This window comes from Eptatretus burgeri, chromosome 16 (assembly GCF_056783735.1).
Source record: "Eptatretus burgeri isolate ZD-2024b chromosome 16, Ebu_testis_v1, whole genome shotgun sequence".
Taxonomy (NCBI): Eukaryota; Metazoa; Chordata; class Myxini; order Myxiniformes; family Myxinidae; genus Eptatretus; species Eptatretus burgeri.
The window spans coordinates 32,975,582-32,995,961 of record NC_140976.1 but is presented as its reverse complement, the minus strand read 5'-3'; the positions used below and the strand labels follow the sequence as shown (position 1 = coordinate 32,995,961).

The 20,380-nt window shown below is 41.1% G+C and overlaps 1 protein-coding gene across 2 annotated transcripts in view; it reads left to right on the top strand.

The window, feature by feature from the left end:
* The first annotated feature begins 1,190 nt into the window (after window positions 1-1,190).
* The window catches only part of GLT1D1 (glycosyltransferase 1 domain containing 1), a 60,375-nt gene continuing 41,185 nt past the window's right edge, over window positions 1,191-20,380 (top strand). The window contains exons 1-3 of one of the 2 annotated variants that reach the window (XM_085860279.1): window positions 1,191-1,488; window positions 13,628-13,776; window positions 14,740-14,845. In XM_085860279.1, the coding sequence (XP_085716405.1) occupies window positions 1,421-1,488; window positions 13,628-13,776; window positions 14,740-14,845 (323 nt within the window). In that variant the 5' untranslated portion in view covers window positions 1,191-1,420. The remainder of the gene's footprint in view (window positions 1,489-13,627; window positions 13,777-14,739; window positions 14,846-20,380) is intronic. The other variant, XM_085860278.1, reaches the window with a different exon arrangement.

Sequence of the window (20,380 nt, the reverse complement as noted above, 5' to 3'; positions counted from 1 at the left end):
GATTTGTTTTGATTCCCTGCAAAGCATCTCACGTAACCTCTGAAAATATAGACAGATCTGGCAGACGTTATGGATCGGTACTTTCTCTGGGAGACAGGACATGAGGTGCAGCAGTGAATGCTTCAAATCATATAGCTCAATGAAGCTGGTTAATTTTGGCACGTTCCTAAATTTTTATGTTCACTCAATATAATTCTCCAAGCAATCCAAAAAGATAAGTTTAATGCTTTGGAAGTGTCACATTTGCTTGTGTATGTATGGAGAAGGAGGAAACATAGCCTTGCTTGCTTAAAGTAAATAGGTATATCGGCTTGGTTGTAAGACTCGTTATTTCTTTAAATTATCAGATTTCACAACAGATTTCAACACGTATTTAATCTGGACCGTATCCGATCTTCAAAACCGAGATCATATTTCGATGATTATCCTTTAATTAGTCCACGAGAGTAGATCATGGAAAATCATATCATATAATGTATGAAATTGATCCAAGCTCCTAATATGAAAACTATAGTACTTACAAAAGCGATGCATGCAGCAATTCGTAGCAACTATGAACAGGCATTCGATAATATGAGTGAGGAAAGTGAAAAATAACTTTATCGTGAAGAAATCGTTGCAACCTGTTCCAAGTCAAGGCATGATTGAGCAGGCCAAAAAACATGGCGGTTTCAGACTCCAACGGGGTTACCAAGGAAACGCCTTGAGACCCCAGAGAGCGAGATGGCGGAGGATCACCTGATGAAGGATATATTTAAATAAGGCCGTTAATTATCTTCAAAAGGGATGTTTTAATTAACCCAAACACCCAATTTTCAGTCATGTACTTCCTTGGAGTTTTCTTAGTATGCATACAAAGGTTCAGGCTGCTTGGTTTAATGGTTTTGGACTTATGGAAGAGACACACACACACACACACACACACACACACACACACACACACACACACACACACACACACACACACACACACACACACACACACACACACACACACACACACACACACGAAGTCCTGGCGAGGGTTTGCAATCTCTACTTCCTCTTGTTTCATCCGTTGTTTGTGTCACGTGTGCATGACGTGCCGAACCGCTTCCTCCTGCGTCACTTCTTTGTTATTCCTTGTTCACATCGCCTTGTCTTTCATGCAATGTTTGTTATCCACGGCAGTGTAGTTAGCAACACAATTATTCGCAACCTTTTGGTCACGTTCAAGCGATTTGATGGAGTTGGGTTATCCTGTACATCGATATACGGTATCGAGATTTTATGGCCTCACTAATACCATTGCGAATGAAAGAAACAATAATTACTTGTTTGAGGTAAAAAAAAAAAGTATGAATTACGTTTCTTCGATTACCCCGGGTTGTTTTAACCTTGTTATGCTTTGACTCCCAACACGTTTTATAACCACTGGAACATGCGAGTGCTGCTCCTCGTACCCGCGACACCATCCTCAGGAAACACCACAAGCGCCGAGCGTATCAGGTGTGTACATCGACATTTGTCCCGTCAGGTGTGTATATCGACATTTGTCCCGTCAGGTGTGCGCCCTTCACACAGGAGGAAGTCCTTGGACGGCGAATCCTGTGAGCGTTCCCTCCCCGCCGTCTTGCACTCGACACGTGGTGTTAAAAGAAACACAACATCCTTCACGGTCACGTGCTTTTGTTTTGCCGCCTTTAATCAGATTGTGCACATCAAGAAGAAACGAAAGTTGCGGAAGCACCAGACGTGACCCGCGACGAGGATCCCTCTCCCTCAACCCCCTCTCTCCTCTCTGTCTCCGTCCTCACCCCCTTCCTGTCTCTCTTTTCCCCTCGAATCAATGACGGTTGAACGCTTTAAACTCCGTGTGTCGCCGGTCAATATAATAACAGTAATAATTATTCTGTAAAGTGAATAATGGTTATAATTAACCCTCCTGACGCAGACCTCGATATTCTCTCTCCCCCACTGACGCGCTTCGACAGAAACGAAAACAAAACCTTTCACGAACCGTTCACGGGTTCCCCCCCCCCCCCGAAATATTCACTCGACAAACTTCATTGGGTTTGATGAACAAGGATTCGGAGAACAAATGAATCCACAATGAACATATCGACTTCTTAAAACCGTTGAATTTACATCTGATGTTTCAAAATCATTACTTCCAGACATATTTGTTCATCATCTACAAATATTCCCTTGCACTCATTTTGGGTAACTGCCGATTGAAATGTATTTTAACCTTCCTAACGAGTATTATTATCCCCCCATTGGACTTGGTCCAAAACGAGGGGGGGGGCTTATGGGTTGTCCCAGGGCCGGATTTAGACATATGGTGGCCCCTGGGCAGCCTTCAGTAGTGGAGGCCCACCCTACCTTAGAATACTAAAAAGGTGACAAGACATATTTACAGTCATCCATAAAGTATATTTTTCAAGAACAAAGAATCTGAATAACAAGCTCCAATGAGCTAAGATCCTCATCCTCTTAATGATGACCTCATAAAACGAATTTGACGTCATTGTGATGTATCAGGTTTGCGATAAATTATCTGTGCTAATGCCCGGCTTTATTCCCACAAACAAAATTCAAACAGCTTGCCTAGCTTCGGAGATAATGGTACAGGCGATTTCCATTAGCGGCGATATTATGACGTTAACTTTTTTCTTGGAAGAATTTCCAAAATTGGAGATGGTTACCGCATGTGCGTGGGCTTTCTGCATATGCATGGCAAGTTTCACGAAGATCCGATGAAAACTCTGGGTGGTGAAACAAAAAATATCCGAAAATAGGAATGACGTCATAAGAATTGATATGACATCATAGTGATGTATCATATGTGCGGTAATTCATCTCTGCTAATGCCCTGTTCGATTCCCGCAAACAGAATTAAAAAAGCTTGCCTAGTTTCGGAGATAATTTTTTTAGGCGATTTCCATTAGGCCTTAGTTATTTTATTGGTTTATGCAGTTCTTCAGCTAAAATGTAGGGTCGGTAGGTCGAAATATAATTTCAATTTTTAGAAATTATATATTTTTATAAATTTTTTTGGGATGTTCCATGGAAAAGACAAGGGTAGGTGCGGGGGGGGGGGATAAATATAAATCCCAGACCAGGAGGATCTAAGAAAACATTGAAGATGGAAAACCATTCAAATGCAGGATGCCATTGTTCACTGTATCATCTGATGTGAAAAACAATAAAGAAGGATTAAAACTTGTTTTTACAATATAGTCTGGCATGTTTTTCTTATGGAAACCTGTTGGATCATCAAACAAATGGAAACAATGTTGAGAAAAATTACTGTCCAAGTCATAGATGTGTGCGTGCACACCAGTGCATAGTGCTGGATATGATTAAAAAAGGTGTCTACTCGGAGTCAACACGCTCAAAACGGTCAATCAGAGCCATAACCAGCTTAGATTTTCGTGGGCATCTGATCGTACCGTCTCCCCATCCCCATGAGCACATCAAAGGCTGATTTCTGGTCTGTTGAAGGCTGAATATCAGCATCTCGCAGGGAAACTTTGACGTACTTGGCACCAAAATCTTTCAATACGAACAGCGGTGTACAACTTCCGAGGGAAACAAAATCGGTACGATTGAGAGTAGCCTGCGAACTATCCCTGCTGCTGCACTGAATTGATGCAATCATTCGGCCAGAATATTCGTCGTCAAGATGCCGTGTGATTAAATCATCAATACAGTCACTCAAATTTATACCGCTCACATACTTCTTAAAGGCCCGGTCACACCTTGACGTTTTAGCCAGCGATGGCAACGTATTAAAATGTATGTAAAACGCTGGCTTACGTTGAACTTTTGATGTTTTTTTTTAAAGATTCGGACGTATTCATAGTGACTTGGTCTTATGTATAACGTATTGGTAACGGACACAGAACGTTTCGTTGTGTTATAGATAACTTATACCAACGAATGCTGAACCTGTTGTCGGCCTACACAACCGATGCCCAACGATAGTCTAACTTAGGCATAGCGCGTTGCACGCATCGCCGACGATGTCGTGACGTAGCCTATTAAAAGGCTGACGCACAGCGATTCGAATCATAACTGCCGTAGAAATGGAAGTGTCAACATCGCGGTCACACCTTGGCGATCTTGCCAGCGTATGCCGACCTAAGAAAAATGTGTCTAAAACGTTGGGGCACGTCAAATACGGTATGAGTACGTTTGATATACGTGAGTAGAACGCTAAAGTACGCTATCATACGTCGTAGTAAGTAGAGCACGTCAAGAAATTTTAAACATGTTCAAAATTTTACGACGTACTCGGCGTATGACACACGTTCCGCATGCGATGGGGATAAGTTGTACACACGATATGTGGACGCTTACACACGTCCACAAAGGCTACTTATAAGCTACTCATAAGTCTAAACACGTCGCGGTAATGTCTTTTTACGCGAAACTTATTTCTAACTTATGTTTGACGTGCTTTGAACCAATTCTTTACGTAGTCCCAACACACATCGACGTATGTAGACGTATTCCAATGACGTCTTCCGGTTGACAAAAAAAAATAAATGAACGTGTTTCTAGCTTACAACTGCCATATAAAGACGTGTTCCCAGCGGTTTTGGGAATTGGTATATAAAAATGCTGCTCATAAAAGGGGAACCCAACAGTGTTTTCGAGTCCTTTTTGAGTCGATGTCCATGTCAGCAGTATTAGTATTAGTATTAGTGTTAGTAGTAGTTTGTTCATGTTGGCAGTAGTAGGTGAGTGTGAGGGGGAGGGTGTGGCTTATGATGGATCGTCCTTGCATTTAACGATTTAAATGATAAACTCAACGATTTAAATGGCTGCATCTCCACTATTGAAAGTAGACGCTTGCGCTCAACAATTTGATTTTTTTTTACACTCAACGACTTTTAAACGGTACCACTCAGCTATTTTCATTGTTTACAATGAACGATTTAAATTGCAGTCACTCGCCTTTGTTTTTTGACGCTGGGGTTTGGAAATTTGAAGCGTTTCTTCTGAACGTGTTAAAACGCTCCAACTCGACTATTTTAAATAGACGCTGCCGATGGACAATTGGAATCATAGCCAAGCTAGACATCGAAGTGTGAACATCCTCGTCATGCCGAAGAAAAGTTTGAAGAATGCTGCAAATAAGTGTCCTGGCCGTGGCCGTGGACGCTGACGCAAGGACGATCCATTATACCGACGTCTTTCAGCCTATGAGTAACTTAAAAGTAACGTCTGTCGATGTGTGGCAACGATCGCGTAACGTGCCAACAACACGTTAATCATAGTTTAGAAATAAGTTTCGGGTACGCTAAACATTACCTCGGCGTGTCGCAACTTATGATTAACTTACAAGTAGCATGTGTTGACGTCTGTCAACGATCGCAGACCGTGCATACAACTTGTGGCCAGCGTAGCGGAACGTGTGAGTCATACGCCGGCATACGTCGTGAAATTTCAAGCATGAAAAAATTTGAGGACAACCAAAAAGTACAACGTTTAAAGCCAACGTACAACGACGTATGGCAGTGTTTTTCAGCGTGCTCTCAATGTTATCAAAACTTACCCATAACGTAATCAACGTGTGCCAGCGTTTTAGAAAAAAAATTCAAAAATCGGCATACGTTGGCTAAAACGTCATGGTGTGACCGGGCCTTAACAATTACTTTTGCCCCAGAAACCACAGTCAATCTGAACTACGCTGGCCACTGCTCAGACGCCATGACCGAAGACGAATGCGCAGTTCTACTGCGCAGCTCTACTGCACAGCTCAGTTAAAGGCGACTCGGCATTTTGGCGCATGCGCACGAAATAATATTTTGAAAATATATGCCGACGTTTACATTTCGGGTTTTGAAACTTTTGCACCTTCGGCGGAAAATGTATAAATATAAAAGGCTAAAAATGTGTTTTATATTTATATTTCATTTCGGCAAATATACTGTCGGCGGATCCGTAAACCAAGTTATAAAATAACTAAGGCCTTAGCGGAGATATTTTGACGTCATAACTTTTTTTCTTGGAGGAATTTTCAAAATTGGAGATGGTTACTGTCTGCGCAGGCTATTTTTACATATATGTGCCAAGTTTCAGGAAGTTTCCATGAAAACTGTAGACTGTGAAACAAAAAACTCCACAAGAAGAAGATGAAAAACAGCAACGTGAGTAAGACTTGGAGATCCTCCACGAGGATCTAAAAATGTACATCTATAAACATCATGATCAATCTATATACATGTAAGAATCTAGTTCCTATGTTTCAAGTATAAAGAATCTGAATAAGCCAGCACATGATCAATCTATAAGATTATAAGAATTTGCGAAGTTCCTATGTTTCAAGCATAAAGAATTTAAATAAGCAAGCAAGCACATCTTTAAACATCATGATTAAACTATAAGAATCTACGAAGTTGGAAGTTCCCATGTTTCAATTATAAAGAATCTGAATAGTGTAGTGAATAAGCAAGCAGGTCAATCATGATCAATCATAGAATCTACAATCTAGAACAGTACCTAATACCTATATTTACAGACCACTGATGAGACCACCAGGCACTTTATGAGACTTGAGCCTTGCAAAATCCTAAGCTGAATATACCTCAACAGTTTTGCAGAGCAAAGTGCAAACGGCTAAAGCTGGGTTAACCAAACGTAAGCTAACTATTAAAGTAACCTTAAAAATGCAAGGACCATAAATGTAACCTGAAAATTTGAGGATAATAATAGTAAAGAGACGTGCAAAGTCCCATACTCCCATAGAAGTCAACTGACTTCCATATAAAACCAGTGCGTGCCCGTACGTGCATGAAAAAAAAAAAACTCTCAAACCGCATTCCAGAAACAACAACCACACAAGCCGTTCCTTCGCTCTCGCGTGTCCATATGAGTGTGGCCGTACGTGCAAAAAAAAAAAAACCTCTCAAACCGCGTGCCAGAAACAACAACCAAACAGGCTATTCCTTAGCTCTCGCGTGCCCGTACGTGCGTGGCCGTACGTGCAAAAAAAAAAAAAAATTTTTAACTTTCAAACAACCACACTCCGTTCCTTCGCTCTCATAAACGACGACTGGTTTGGGGCATTGTGTTTATCTATAAATGCACATAAGAAATCGACAAATTATTAGAATACAGTAAGTCATCACTATCCAGAAGCCCATACATTGTAACCCGTAATGGGGAACGCGCTGGGTGCAAAATGCCAAGCAACATGTCCTATCATTGGTAACTAAGGATCTCTTCCCCAACGGCCACGCCTACACAGCAACGTGTCCTGTCATTGTTTTGGTAAATAAATGGCCATAACTTGGGAAGCACTTGTCCGATTAATATCAAACCTTGATGAGGCACACATTCAGGTCCCCAGCAATATACCTGGCAAGTTTCAATTAGATCAGACCAGTGGTTGTCGAGAAACAGCGGTCACAGACACACACACACACACACACACACACACACACACACACACACACACACACACACACGGTTAGGTTAGCAAACACAGACACAAGGTTAGGAAACACAGATTGCTGGAATTATAAATAGATAGAGAATGACATAGGATGAATATCTTGTATCTGTTCCACTAACTACCAACTACCATTCAGGCATTCACAAATACATTTTTCCTTACAAGTTTTTTTTTTCATGAAATATGTGGAGGCCCCCTGGTTGTGGAGGCCCCTGGGCAACTACCCAGCTTGCCCATGCCTAAATCCGGCCCTGGGTTGTCCCTCGTCGTCCGTGCGTCCATTCACAGCCATATCTCGGACTTGTATACACCGATTTTGTTCAATCTTTGCACAAAGACGACACATGATGGTATATATTATACACACATCATCGTGTTTCGAGATTCGATCCAAGATGGCCGACTGGCGGCCATATTAGTTGTAAAAATAAAAAAACACAAAACCCTTAACCACGTCCTTAACCATTTGTTGAACACGTCCTTAACCATTTGCCGGACGTGCATTTACCGATGTTGCGCAAACTTGACACACACATGATGAATGATGGCTTACGTATGCACGTCATCGTTTTTTGAGATCAGATCCAAGATGGCCGACTGGCGGCCATTTTGTTACTTAAATGTGTTCTCCAACCATTACTCAAACGTGCGTGGTCCGATTTTGTTCAAACTTGGCACAAACTTAACACATGACGGCATACATGTGTACCTCACTTCATTTTGCGATCTGGTCAAAGATGGGCATTTTAGTTGTAAAAAAAAAAAAAAAATAGTCTGGAACACATACTCAACTATTTCTTGGACATGCATTTACCGATCGATCTTGTTCTATCTTTTTCACATCGTTCGTGGAAAATTGAAAAAAAATTCTGATGACTCTTTTCAGTTTCACCCAACTACCTTTAAGTACAGTTTATAAAAATAGCTCCGCAAAGCGGGCGTAACCCCTCAGCCCATGCATTGTAAAAGAAAGCAGTGATATCATGATGATGCAGTCAGTTAGAGCACGTTGGACGTCGTATCGAAAATCAATCAGACTTCAAGATGGCTACCGTGGCGGCTAGTAAAAATCGCAGCGTGCCCATTTTCGAAAGGAACCTTACTCTACTCAACTCCAACACACACACTGCAAAAATGCATTTAATCGGACAAGGCGTTCTCCTCTAAATCAACGGAAACCAATTTCAAGATGGCTGCCATGGAGGCCACATTGAAAATCGCAGCGCGCCCATTTTCGAAAGGAACCTTCCTCTACTCAACCCCAACATACCCTCCAAAAATGGATTTAATCGGACAAGGCGTTCTCCTCGAAATTGACGGAAACCAAAAGTTGACAGACGGACGCCCGCCCGGATGGACGCCCGGACAACGCCTATGACGACAATACCCCTTAGCCAATTCGGGCTGAGGGGTAAAAACACCTCACTCCCACATTATTAAAAACTGATCAGAAAGCATTTGTCTTCAACTGAATGAATTTCTGTTGTCTTCAGTTATACAATTTATTTGTACATAAATAAATATTATTCAATGCAATACTGTCTGTGTAATTCAGTATGTCTCCCCCAAAATATGTGATAATTGAATCCCTTCTATGCAAAATTTGCATTCACAGTCAAAAACGTCATACATGTCACATGACCCTTGTGCAATATAACTACGTGACCTACGTCATTCATATTCATGACCGAATAACCCAATTGTATGCAATCTTCCATGTCCCTTTACCACTCAAGTTAGTTGCGCATACACATAAATCTTGTAAATATGGGCTTACCCTTTAACTCAGTACAACAAAATTACTGAAACCACAGGGGCTGTGACATTTTATGTCTTTTTCTCCTTGTTATTTATGTCATTTGGGGGGGAGGGGGGGTTGGAAGAAGGGAGTTGGAGGAGGGGCAACACCTCACCCCACCACTCCCCTTTGAGTAATTGGAGCACGTTCCTCCACCCCCTCCCTCGAATGTACCAGATGCCTCCACACCCTTTCCCGAGTGAGGAGACATCCCAAACCAAGTGAATGAGACTTCCGGCTCGTCACTCTTCTGTGAGCCTTGATCTTGTACAGCAAAAGGGTAATATGTCAAGTTATTTTGATGAAAAGTAAACTTAAAACGTACTCTTTTATAGTTGCTCAAATTGCGTTATATTTCCAATTTACCTGCGTGCATGCCCTACATTTGAAAACATTAAAATCACAGGTTCTGTTGGTAGTTATGGCCTGTATGGTTTAAAATTATGCGCATGTTCTGACCCTGGTGTCATGATTATATATCTCTGTATATAAAAAGATTCGGCTCATGCAGAAGGATGACACGTTTTCAAATCTCACCGCAAACCTTCATTTGATGAAATGAATGGACATATAACCTTGAGGAAAAAAAAAAAAAGACCGTTTTTACAGCCATTTTTCTCTGCTGTGCAGGGGTTAGCTTTTTCTTGAGGCAATGTTTTATGGCCGGATGCCCTTCCTGACGCCAACCCTGGTCGCCTCTTACGACACACAGAGATATGGTATACTTATTCTAACCAGGGTGTATACCGGGACCAGTACACTGGTACTCATTTCGCCAACCTCGGAAGGATGACAAGCTGAGTCAACCCCCTGGTGAAGTAATTCAGCGGGCAGCGAGGCTTGAACTCAGGACCCTTGGATCTCAAGCCACCACCCTAACCACTGAGCCAACACCAGACTAGGAAGGGTTAATGGGAGGTAATGAAGACCATCATGGGTCAGGAGGGGGGAGGGGGACACCTGGTCATAGTACACTGCCTGCTTGAGCCCCTGGATGGAAGAGTTGAAAAGAATGACCTCTTGAATGTGGTTCTATAGACTGGAGAAGTGAGGAACAAATGAGTTGAGGTGTGCAGTCGACCTGGATTTTTGAACTTTAACCAGGAGGGGGTTTCTGGAAGAACGCGTGCATCCTGGAGTTGCTGGGGTTGTGTCGGAGGACTGAGCAGAGTGAGCATTGTTGGAGAATAGACAGTAGGTAACTGAGAGACCACTGACTTGCCTGTGATGTGAAAGCAACAGACCTTGTGCTTTAGAAATAATGTGGAAAGCTTTGGGAGCCACGTACAGATTCCTGGAGACGGATGTAATGCCAACCCATGTGGAACAACAGTACTCCATTGAGCCTTGTACATGCCTTGTAGATCATGAGTAGCTCTGATTTTCCAAGGAAAGACTTTGATTGACGGAGGATACCCAGTCTGCGCCTGGTTTTGCAGGCCAGCTTTGCTATGTGGCGAGCCTAGGAGAGGTCATGACTGATGGTGAGACTGAGAAGGTTAGACTGAGTCTCTTCCAGTGGCTGACCATGGATATAGGTGGGTTAGTTTGACATGGACATCATTCTGTAGTGATAAGGTGAGACTGAGATTTTGCATGAATAAAGGATATGTTCCATTTGTCAGACCAACATCTAATCAATTCCACATCCGCAGAGTGCTGTAGCTGCTGTCTGTATAGCAGTGTGATTGGGTACTGTACAACACAATGTGGAGGAGTCTGTAAAAATAAAAGAAAAAAAAGAGCATCAGAGAGATTGTTTAAGTGGATGAGGAACAAAATTAGGCTCAAAACATTGCCTTGGGGAACTCCAGTCTCCAGCTGGGAGAGGGAAGAAGGGTATGCCATTGATAGTTCAATACGTTCATTATTTAAATAGAGGAAGTCAGAAATCTAGGAATTAAGGTGGCCTTGTCTGCCACATGCAGTGAGCTTTGCAAGCAAAGCAGGATATATCAGCATGTCTAATGCCTGAGATATGTCCAAGGAAATGGTCCTGCACTCTTCATTGAGATTTTGGGCTTGAAACCATTGCCGATAGAGGAGAAATAGCATATCAAAAATTGAGTGAACGGAACAGAATCTAAACCGATGGTCAGAGATCAGGCTTTTTGATAACAGAAAAGACTCGACATCAGCAGCAATGTCACTTGTTTACCCATGGCTGTGACAATCATTTATTCATATTAACACTGCTCAACCTTGGGATGTCATTCCTGTCCAGAGAGCCCTTGTGAGAATCGATAGCTCTCACTTCCTTGCTGACACTCACCTCACTTGTGAAAAGGACAAAATAATTTGCTTGAAAATGCCGATGAAATGTGCGGGTAGTAATTCACTCCATATAAAATGTATGTTCGCGCTTGCCTGTTGAGCCTGCTCGGACCTGCACTTGTGTATTAAAACACCTACCTGCATTTGTGCATCAGAATATATTGCTTGTTCCTTTTTTCAAAGCTATTGATTCATTTGGGAATGAATATTATAATGTCAACATCTTCTGTTGATAGTCTGGAAGTTGGTGTTGTCTGCAGCCATTGTTTTTACATTACAGTCGGTGTTAGTTGTAAAATTACTGGGCAAAGGGATATTGGTGGTTGAACTGTTCCATGCTGGCCACAAAGGTAGGAAAGTCTGTTATACCTTAACGTTCACAGTGAATGATTGAAACCTGCTTCGATGTTTGTTTTCACCTGACATTTCAGACTATTGTAGCTCGTGTACTTAACTCAACATGTTGTAATAAATGTGCCAGTGATGGAAGGCTTCAGTTACATGGCACTCGCGGGTTCCTTCAATCACTAAATACTGTTGTCTAATATATTTCTCTTCATTACCCCACGCTTGAAGCGCAAAGAGGGGTTAAGCAATTGGTTCACTTTGTCTATTTCGGTTAGTTTGCAGAAGTCAGTCTATGATCAAGGAACTACTTGATGTCATTTGAATTGTATATTTTGCCCATGAATCTGAACAGGAACCTGCAGTTTAGCAGTACTTTGGCTCTGAATTTGGCAAATTGTACGAAATCTCGGCCCAAGCGTGCATGCGCATGGAGGAGTAAGGTAATTGTTTTACTTTGTTTGCCTGTCTTGCATTCAAACAAAATTGAAAATCATTCCAAACAGGAAACTTACTGTTTTAACGACATTATAAAGGACACAAACGGGCATGAATAACTGATGTAACGTGTAAAAGACGCTGCATCAACGGTGGTAAACCTCACAAAATCATTTTGCTTTTCTTTTTACAGCCTGTAAAACTTTTGTTTTTTTTTCAATTATATATTTGAACACGAGGACATAAATCACATCATCACTTCAATAAAAACAAAAAAACACCTCCAGTTTAGCAGTACTTAGACAAAATATTATGCCATTTTACACCATCTCGACCAACCAAATTTACTCGTCGTTCTCTCAGCGTTGGGGAATATCGAGATTCAGACCAAATCGTGGCTCGTAGGAAATATAGATTGTGCTCGGAAATGCAAAGCAAGAGTTGAAAAGACCATCCCCATGTCCTTTTTCTCAAAACTGCATGAGGTAAGGTGTTCTATGAACTTTCTAGTTCATTTTGCCAGAGGTACCGTAATGTTTGCATTTTCTGATTTCGGACTCGTGTCCACATTCCTGTCGTTCACCATCAACAGCAACATGTTTTAAGTGTTGGCACATACAGAACAAAACATGAATTGTTTATCTCACAGAGATATTCACTATTATGAAGGAAAGAAAGTAAATGCAGAATGGACAGTGACATATTCAAGGGTCATAGCCTGAGAGGAAAGAAGACAGCTATGACGGTAGTAAAGCATGGGTCCTTCACTCAGAGTATTTGATGCACGGAGCAGTCTCCCATGCACGATAGTTGTATGAAGAAACGGTAGATCAGTTTAAACTGGAATTGGGGGGCTCAAAATTGGGGGGATCGATGGGTAGGCCAACATAGATAGTTACAGGACTCGTCATTAGCTTAGGTATGGATGAGTGATTATCTACCTGTGTTGCGATTGTGATATCCATGAGAGGGTCTCGTTGAAATGTGAATGTGCTCTCGGTGTTCATTCACTCCTCACCCTACAAACCCCTCCATCTTTAAAAATATAAACAAATAGTACCCTGGAATCTGATGATGTCCCTGTACCCCCACTGTTTTCATCAACATGTCAACCCCACTCTCCCACCCACCCCCTCCCAAATAAAACGAAGCTAATAAACTGACAGATAAAGTTAATAGGGTTTGGATATAATACAGGCATGATGTGCCAAATGGCCCACTCCTGTGACCAGGTTCCTTGTAACAATGTTTTCTGAGATTTATTCCTTCATGGCATGATGGGGTCGCTAATCGACCACAATTAATTTCTGATTTGATTGTACCAGAAATCATCTCATTGCCGAAGGTCACAGCTGCCTTTTCCTGGAAAATGACGAGTTGTCCACCCGAGGGCATATTCGTGCCTTTCTTGAGGCCAATGGGATTTCGGCTGTGATTGGTGTACATTTGTACAAGGTTGGACGTTTGTTGCAAGGTAAGTAAAAAAATATTAATAATAATAATTTAATCTACTCAAAATACCACTCTTTCATATAGTTTGGACATTAATTGCAGCTGATGTATAACCATTCATGTATCATTATGGGTAAAATCTAAGTGCAGTAGACTCTTGTTTCAAAACTCTACCCTTAAGCCTTACTATACCACACACTGATACCCTATCCCCACTCGGCTCTTAGTCTGCAAGTTCTTCTCACATCGTAATGTGTCCATCTGTTCTTGTCTTAATGATTTCCCTTTGCACTTTTATGTCGATGTACCTTCCTCCCCACGACCCCCACTCATTCCTATGACATTCTGCTTATTCTTGAGCCTCAGTGCCTGGATGGAAGCTTGTTCCATGTTGAAGATCCAATTATCCTTTGATTTTGGGTCGTAGTCCATGAAGCCGGCACCATATATGCTTTCATTTCTTGCATTGTACTGTTCTTTAAGATTTTTTACAAGATCCTGGAAAAGTTGTGGGCTGATCGCCGTGTTTTAGAAGTTTTAGTTAAAGATGTCGTACCACAATGGCTATTGAGTGGCAATACTGTGCTCCTGCAATGACTTTTGAGGTGTCGTGTTGTGTCACACTCGTACCACCCTGACCTCTGAAAAAAAAAAAAATTAATGAGGGGTTGGGGGGGGGAGGGCGGATTTCCGCGATAACAGTTTATTCATCCAACATCCGTTTGCTTAAATGAGATCATCCTGCCATATCCTAACTTCCTATAATGTTTAAAGATTACTTCTTTCTATTATGATTTTTTTTGGTGTCATGAATATACTTGGATATTTGGTTTGATGCAACTCGTATGTTGTAATGTTCGGTTAATTTAATTTGAGGTCGTGGTTTGGATTTTCATTCGGCCAACTGATATAATCACTAATGGTGCAGACTGATGTGATGCTGTTTTTATGCCGAGCGCAACTCATTGTCAGTTCTTTTTGGCAGGCTGTCCAGTGCCTTTTGGCATAGTGTTTGGTGGAACAGATCTAAATGAAGATGCAAAGAGTGCAGCCAAATTGGCTGTGATGGCTTCTGTTGTGAGAGAGTCCAGGTTAGTTGTAGAAACCTTGTTGAGGCTGTGTGTGTACATATCTGGCACTATCCATGTCTCACAATGACAGTGCTTCTGATGGCAGATATGTTACAATGTATTTTCACCTCCTTAAAGGCCCGGTCACACCTTGACGTTTTAGCCAGCGATGGCAACGTATTAAAATGTATCTAAAACGCTGGCTTACGTTGAACTTTTGATGTTTTTTTTTAAAGATTCGGACGTATTCATAGCGACTTGGTCTTATGTATAACGCATTGGTAACAGACACAGAACGTTTCGTTGTGTTATAGATAACTTGTACCAACGAATGCTGAACCTGTTGTCGGCCTACACAACCGATGCCCAACGATAGTCTAACTTAGGCATAGCGCGTTGCACGCATCGCCGACGATGTCGTGACGTAGCCTATTAAAAGGCTGACGCACAACGATTCGAATCATAACTGCCGTAGAAATGGAAGTGTCAACATCGCGGTCACACCTTGGCGATCTTGCCAGCGTATGCCGACCGAAGAAAAATGTGTCTAAAACGTTGGGGCATGTCAAATACGGTATGAGTAAGTTTGGTATACGTGAGTAGAACGCTAAAGTACGCTATCATATGTCGTAGTAAGTAGAGTAGGTCAAGAAATTTTAAACATGTTCAAAATTTTACGACGTACTCGGCGTATGACACACGTTCCGCATGCGATGGGGATAAGTTTTACACACGATATGTGGACGCTTACACACGTCCACAAACGCTACTTATAAGCTACTCATAAGTCGAAACACGTCGCGGTAATGTCTTTTTTACGCGAAACTTATTTCTAACTTATGTTTGACGTGCTTTGAACCAATTCTTTACGTAGTCCCAACACACATCGACGTATGTAGACGTATTCCAATGACGTCTTCCGGTCGACAAAAAAAAATAAATTAATGTGTTTCTAGCTTACAACTGCCATATAAAGACGTGTTCCCAGCGGTTTTGGGAATTGGTATATAAAAATGGTGTTCATAAAAGGGGAACCCAACAGTGTTTTCGAGTCCTTTTTGAGTCGATGTCCATGTCAGCAGTAACAGTATTAGTATTAGTAGTAGTTTGTTCATGTTGGCAGTAGTAGGTGAGTGTGAGGGGGAGGGTGTGGGTTATGATGGATCGTCCTTGCATTTAATGATTTAACGATTTAAATGATAAACTCAACGATTTAAATGGCTGCATCTCCACTATTGAAAGTAGACGCTTGCGCTCAACAATTGGATTTTTTTTACACTCAACGACTTTAAAATGGTACCACTCAGCTATTTTCATTGTTTACAATGAACGATTTAAATTGCTGTCACTCGCCTTTGTTTTTTGACGCTGGGGTTTTGAAATTTGAAGCGTTTCTTCTGAACGTGTTAAAACGCTCAAACTCGACTATTTTAAATAGACGCTGCCGATGGACAATTGGAATCATAGCCAAGCTAGACATCGAATTGTGAACATCCTCGTCATGCCGAAGAAAAGTTTGAAGAATGCTGCAAATAAGTGTCCTGGCCGTGGCCGTGGACGCTGACGCAAGGACGATCCATTATACCGACGTCTTTCAGCCTATGAGTAACTTAAAAGTAACGTCTGTCGATGTGTGGCAACGATCGCGTAACGTGCCAACAACACGTTAATCATAGGTTAGAAATAAGTTTCGGGTACGCTAAACATTACCTCGGCGTGTCTCAACTTATGATTAACTTACAAGTAGCATGTGTTGACGTCTGTCAACGATCGCAGACCGTGCATACAACTTGTGGCCAGCGTAGCGGAACGTGTGAGTCATACGCCGGCATACGTCATGAAATTTCAAGCATGAAAAAATTTGAGGACAACCAAAAAGTACAACGTTTAAAGCCAACGTACAACGACGTATGGCAGTGTTTTTCAGCGTGCTCTCAATGTTATCAAAACTTACCCATAACGTATTCAACGTGTGCCAGCGTTTTAGAAAAAAAATTCAAAAATCGGCATACGTTGGCTAAAACGTCAAGGTGTGACCGGGCCTTTAGGTCTGGAAGACGGGAGGAAATTACAGTTTAATTTAAAAACTGCCAATCTACTGCAATGCCAGCAGTGCCGATGCATCTCGGAGCACACTGCTCTTTGCATGGAGACACAAAACTGACACGCCCTTCTGTTTTGATACGTTTTAAGGTTCCACGGGGGCCATTTTGTTCTGCGACCATGATTAAATCGCTCCCTAAATAACTTGCACTTCTTGCAGTAAATTGTTGGGCTGACACACAACTTTGGCACTTCCCTGTCACGTCCCCTTCCTTATCACCAATATAGGGCAGCGTGTTGGAAGGCTGGGACCCTTGCCCTCCAACATGACTGCCCACGATTGGTGACGAGGATTGTAGAATGGAGGGGGTGCACCGTTACTAGACATCATTCCCACGTGGCCATTAAAAACAAAAATTAAGCAACTGGCACCTTCTTTGCCTCAAAATTTGCTCATGTTTCGACACCCAGTTTTAGTAACATCTACAATTGTATAATGTAGCAAACTAATGAATCCCATTCTAAAACAATAAATCAATGTCTCATTGATTAATCCAATAGCACACAGTGTGGACATAATAAGCATACATGGAAGTTTACATTAAGCAAAAAACAAAAAAACAGTTCTGGGATGCCACCGAACAACCAGTTCCTCAACATTTTTTTAACACCCCTCATAAGTCCTGTTTAGCACCTCTTAGCAAAGCAATGTAATTAATCAGTGATAGTTTAATGGAGAAAGCACAGACTCAATTAAACTCTGTCCCCAAATCTTTATCAATTCATGAGAGCACTATGTCAGTGTTATTAAATAAAACAGTAGGAACAAAGTTTCTCATGCATAATGAATAAGCTCTTTGAATGGGAAATGAGTAACTTAATCTGTTTATAATCAGTGTTGGGAGAAAGAGTTCAGAAATTATGTCTGTTTATAAGTATAAATACTAGGGTAGGGGATTGATTAATATAGAGCCTTTTGTGAGGTGGTGGGAATGGGGGATTCAAGCTGTATGGTGTGTATGTTATTAGCCTGTCCCTTGCTCAGCGGGAAACTGGGTTTTGTGTGCGCGCGTGCGTGTGGGCCTTAACTTCTTTTTTTACGATTTGAGCTTTTGTTATCAAATTTTCAACATATCTTTATTATTCAGAATATGGAGAAGACAAATTAATAATTTGGTCAAAAGGTCAAAGGTCAGTGTCACATAAAATCATCAATTTTCATCCATTTGACCTGAAATTTTAAGAATTAGCATATATTGGGTCACTGAATTGATTCATCATTCAAAAGCTATAAGTTGCTTAATTTTATTGCATTAAAAGGTCAAGGTCACATAAAATCATTTTCACCTGATTGACTTGAAATTTGAACAGGGTTTGCATACTGGGTCACTGAATTGGTTCACGAATATAACACTCGAAGTTGATTTGAGGTCAAAAGATCAAGGGCACAAAATCGTCAATATCCATCTGATTCACTTGAAATTTGAGCAGGGTTTGCATATTGGGTCAATTAAGTGATTACTTTTGAGGTCAAAAGGTCCACGTTGCCTAAAATCGTAAAAAAAAAATTTTTAGATGTCTTTGTCATGTTTAGCATGAAGAAGAAGAAGAAGAATAAGACGATGACTGAAAACAAAGTGGATGTGCATGGGCTTTGCATTTTCAGATGCTTTCCAGTTATTGTACACCGCTCCTTCCAAATTCCATGTCCAGGCGATGCATGACGTTCATCGCGGGGCACTGAAGGGAGTACTCAGTTTTTACTCCATTTGTTTGTTTGTTTGTTTGTTTGTTTCTTTCTTTCTTTCTTTCTTTCTTTCTTTCTTTCTTTCTTTCTTGTTTGTCCGGGTGAAATCTCACCATTCCTTTGAGCTAGGAAGCTTTGGGGCCAAAAGTGAAGATGTGCTTTGGCAAAAACTGTATTTTTTATATTTTGATTAATCAATTAATTGATGAATTATTTTATTATCGATTTATTAATTCCTTATTTCGTTTTTTTTTCTTTCTCATCTGGGCAATATCTCAGGCACCTTTTCAGGTTGGAAGTTGATATTTGGACATGACAGTGAAGAAGTGTTTTGGCTATAAATGGTATTTTTGATTTATTGATAACTCAATTAATCGATTAATTATTCATTTTTTCTATGAATTACTTTATTTTCAAAAAGTTACATATTCAGAGGAAATGGTGGTGGTTTTAGTATGCTATTAGCGAGTTGATTAAGAAATTAACTAAATTATGATTGTTATTTATTTTCGTTCATAATGCAATTAATAAAATAATCAGTCGATTATTGTACACCGCTCCCTCCCAATTCTATCTCCATGTGCTGCATGGCGGCATTTCCGGAGGCACCCCGGCAATGTCGGCACGCTGGAGGATTTATTTATTTATTTATTTGGCATGCGGGTGGTGTACTTTGTGTCTCCACTTATTATTAGTATTATTATTATGAATGGTAAAGCAGCCACTGATATGGTCAAGCATTACTTCACTCAATGTGCCCTCTCCACTGAAACCTACACCATACCCCATTTATGTCTCTCTTTTTTTTTTTCTTCTTTATATTGAGCCACAGGTTGTACTTTTAACATGGTGTGTCAATCCCATGTAAATGAGCTTCGACAAAAATATCTTGTTCATTCATTGTCGTCATCCCCCCCCCCGCCCCCTTTCCCCACTGGACATCTATGAGTACTGAAAGAAAACAGAATAACGTTGAGCAAATGCATTTGGTCTTGTGTTCATTATGTAGTCTTTTCAGCAACTATTTTAAACGTTATTGTCTTTCACCTGATTTCTGTTTAGCGTCCTGATTCTTCTGCCACAGCATGTGTATTATAAGGATAAACACCTTTTGAAAAAATAATTGAATTCTGCATCTGCATACAGCAGCAACCGTATTACTCCACTGATGAACACACTGGACATTACACGTAGTGGACGTCGGTATTCATCTTGGAAATGCTGCACGGTGAACATACAACAAACCTTTCAAGATGAATACTTCATCATTCAACAAGTTACAGATAGTTTCAATCAAATTTGCAATGATATGGGCATTGCCAAATAATTCGACTCGACAAGTAAAGGGGGAATTGTGGGCTCGACATGCAAAAAAAGAAAAAAATCCACCTTCGAGCATTGGACTTTAAGCTTTTGCCAAAAGGCACAGTCAGGTCAGTTATAGGAGCATCCACCAGTACTCCAGGGACCTCCGTTTGGTCATCCCCCCAGGCAGATGCCTGGCCCATCCCCATCTCCTTGAGATGCCAATCGACGTGCTGCAACCACAAGGCACATCTCGAAAGGCACAGTACAAGGCACTAATGAACCAATGGACTGGGGATGACCAGTACTGTACAAAGAAAAATGGCCGCGAAACGAGATGAAGGACATGTTTATTAACACATTGGTTCATCACTCAGACTGTACAACCTTTCCTTTTGAGATTGTTGCAGAAGTGCACACGTTTTAATTGACATCTCCACCTGTTTGTGATTCCAAAGATG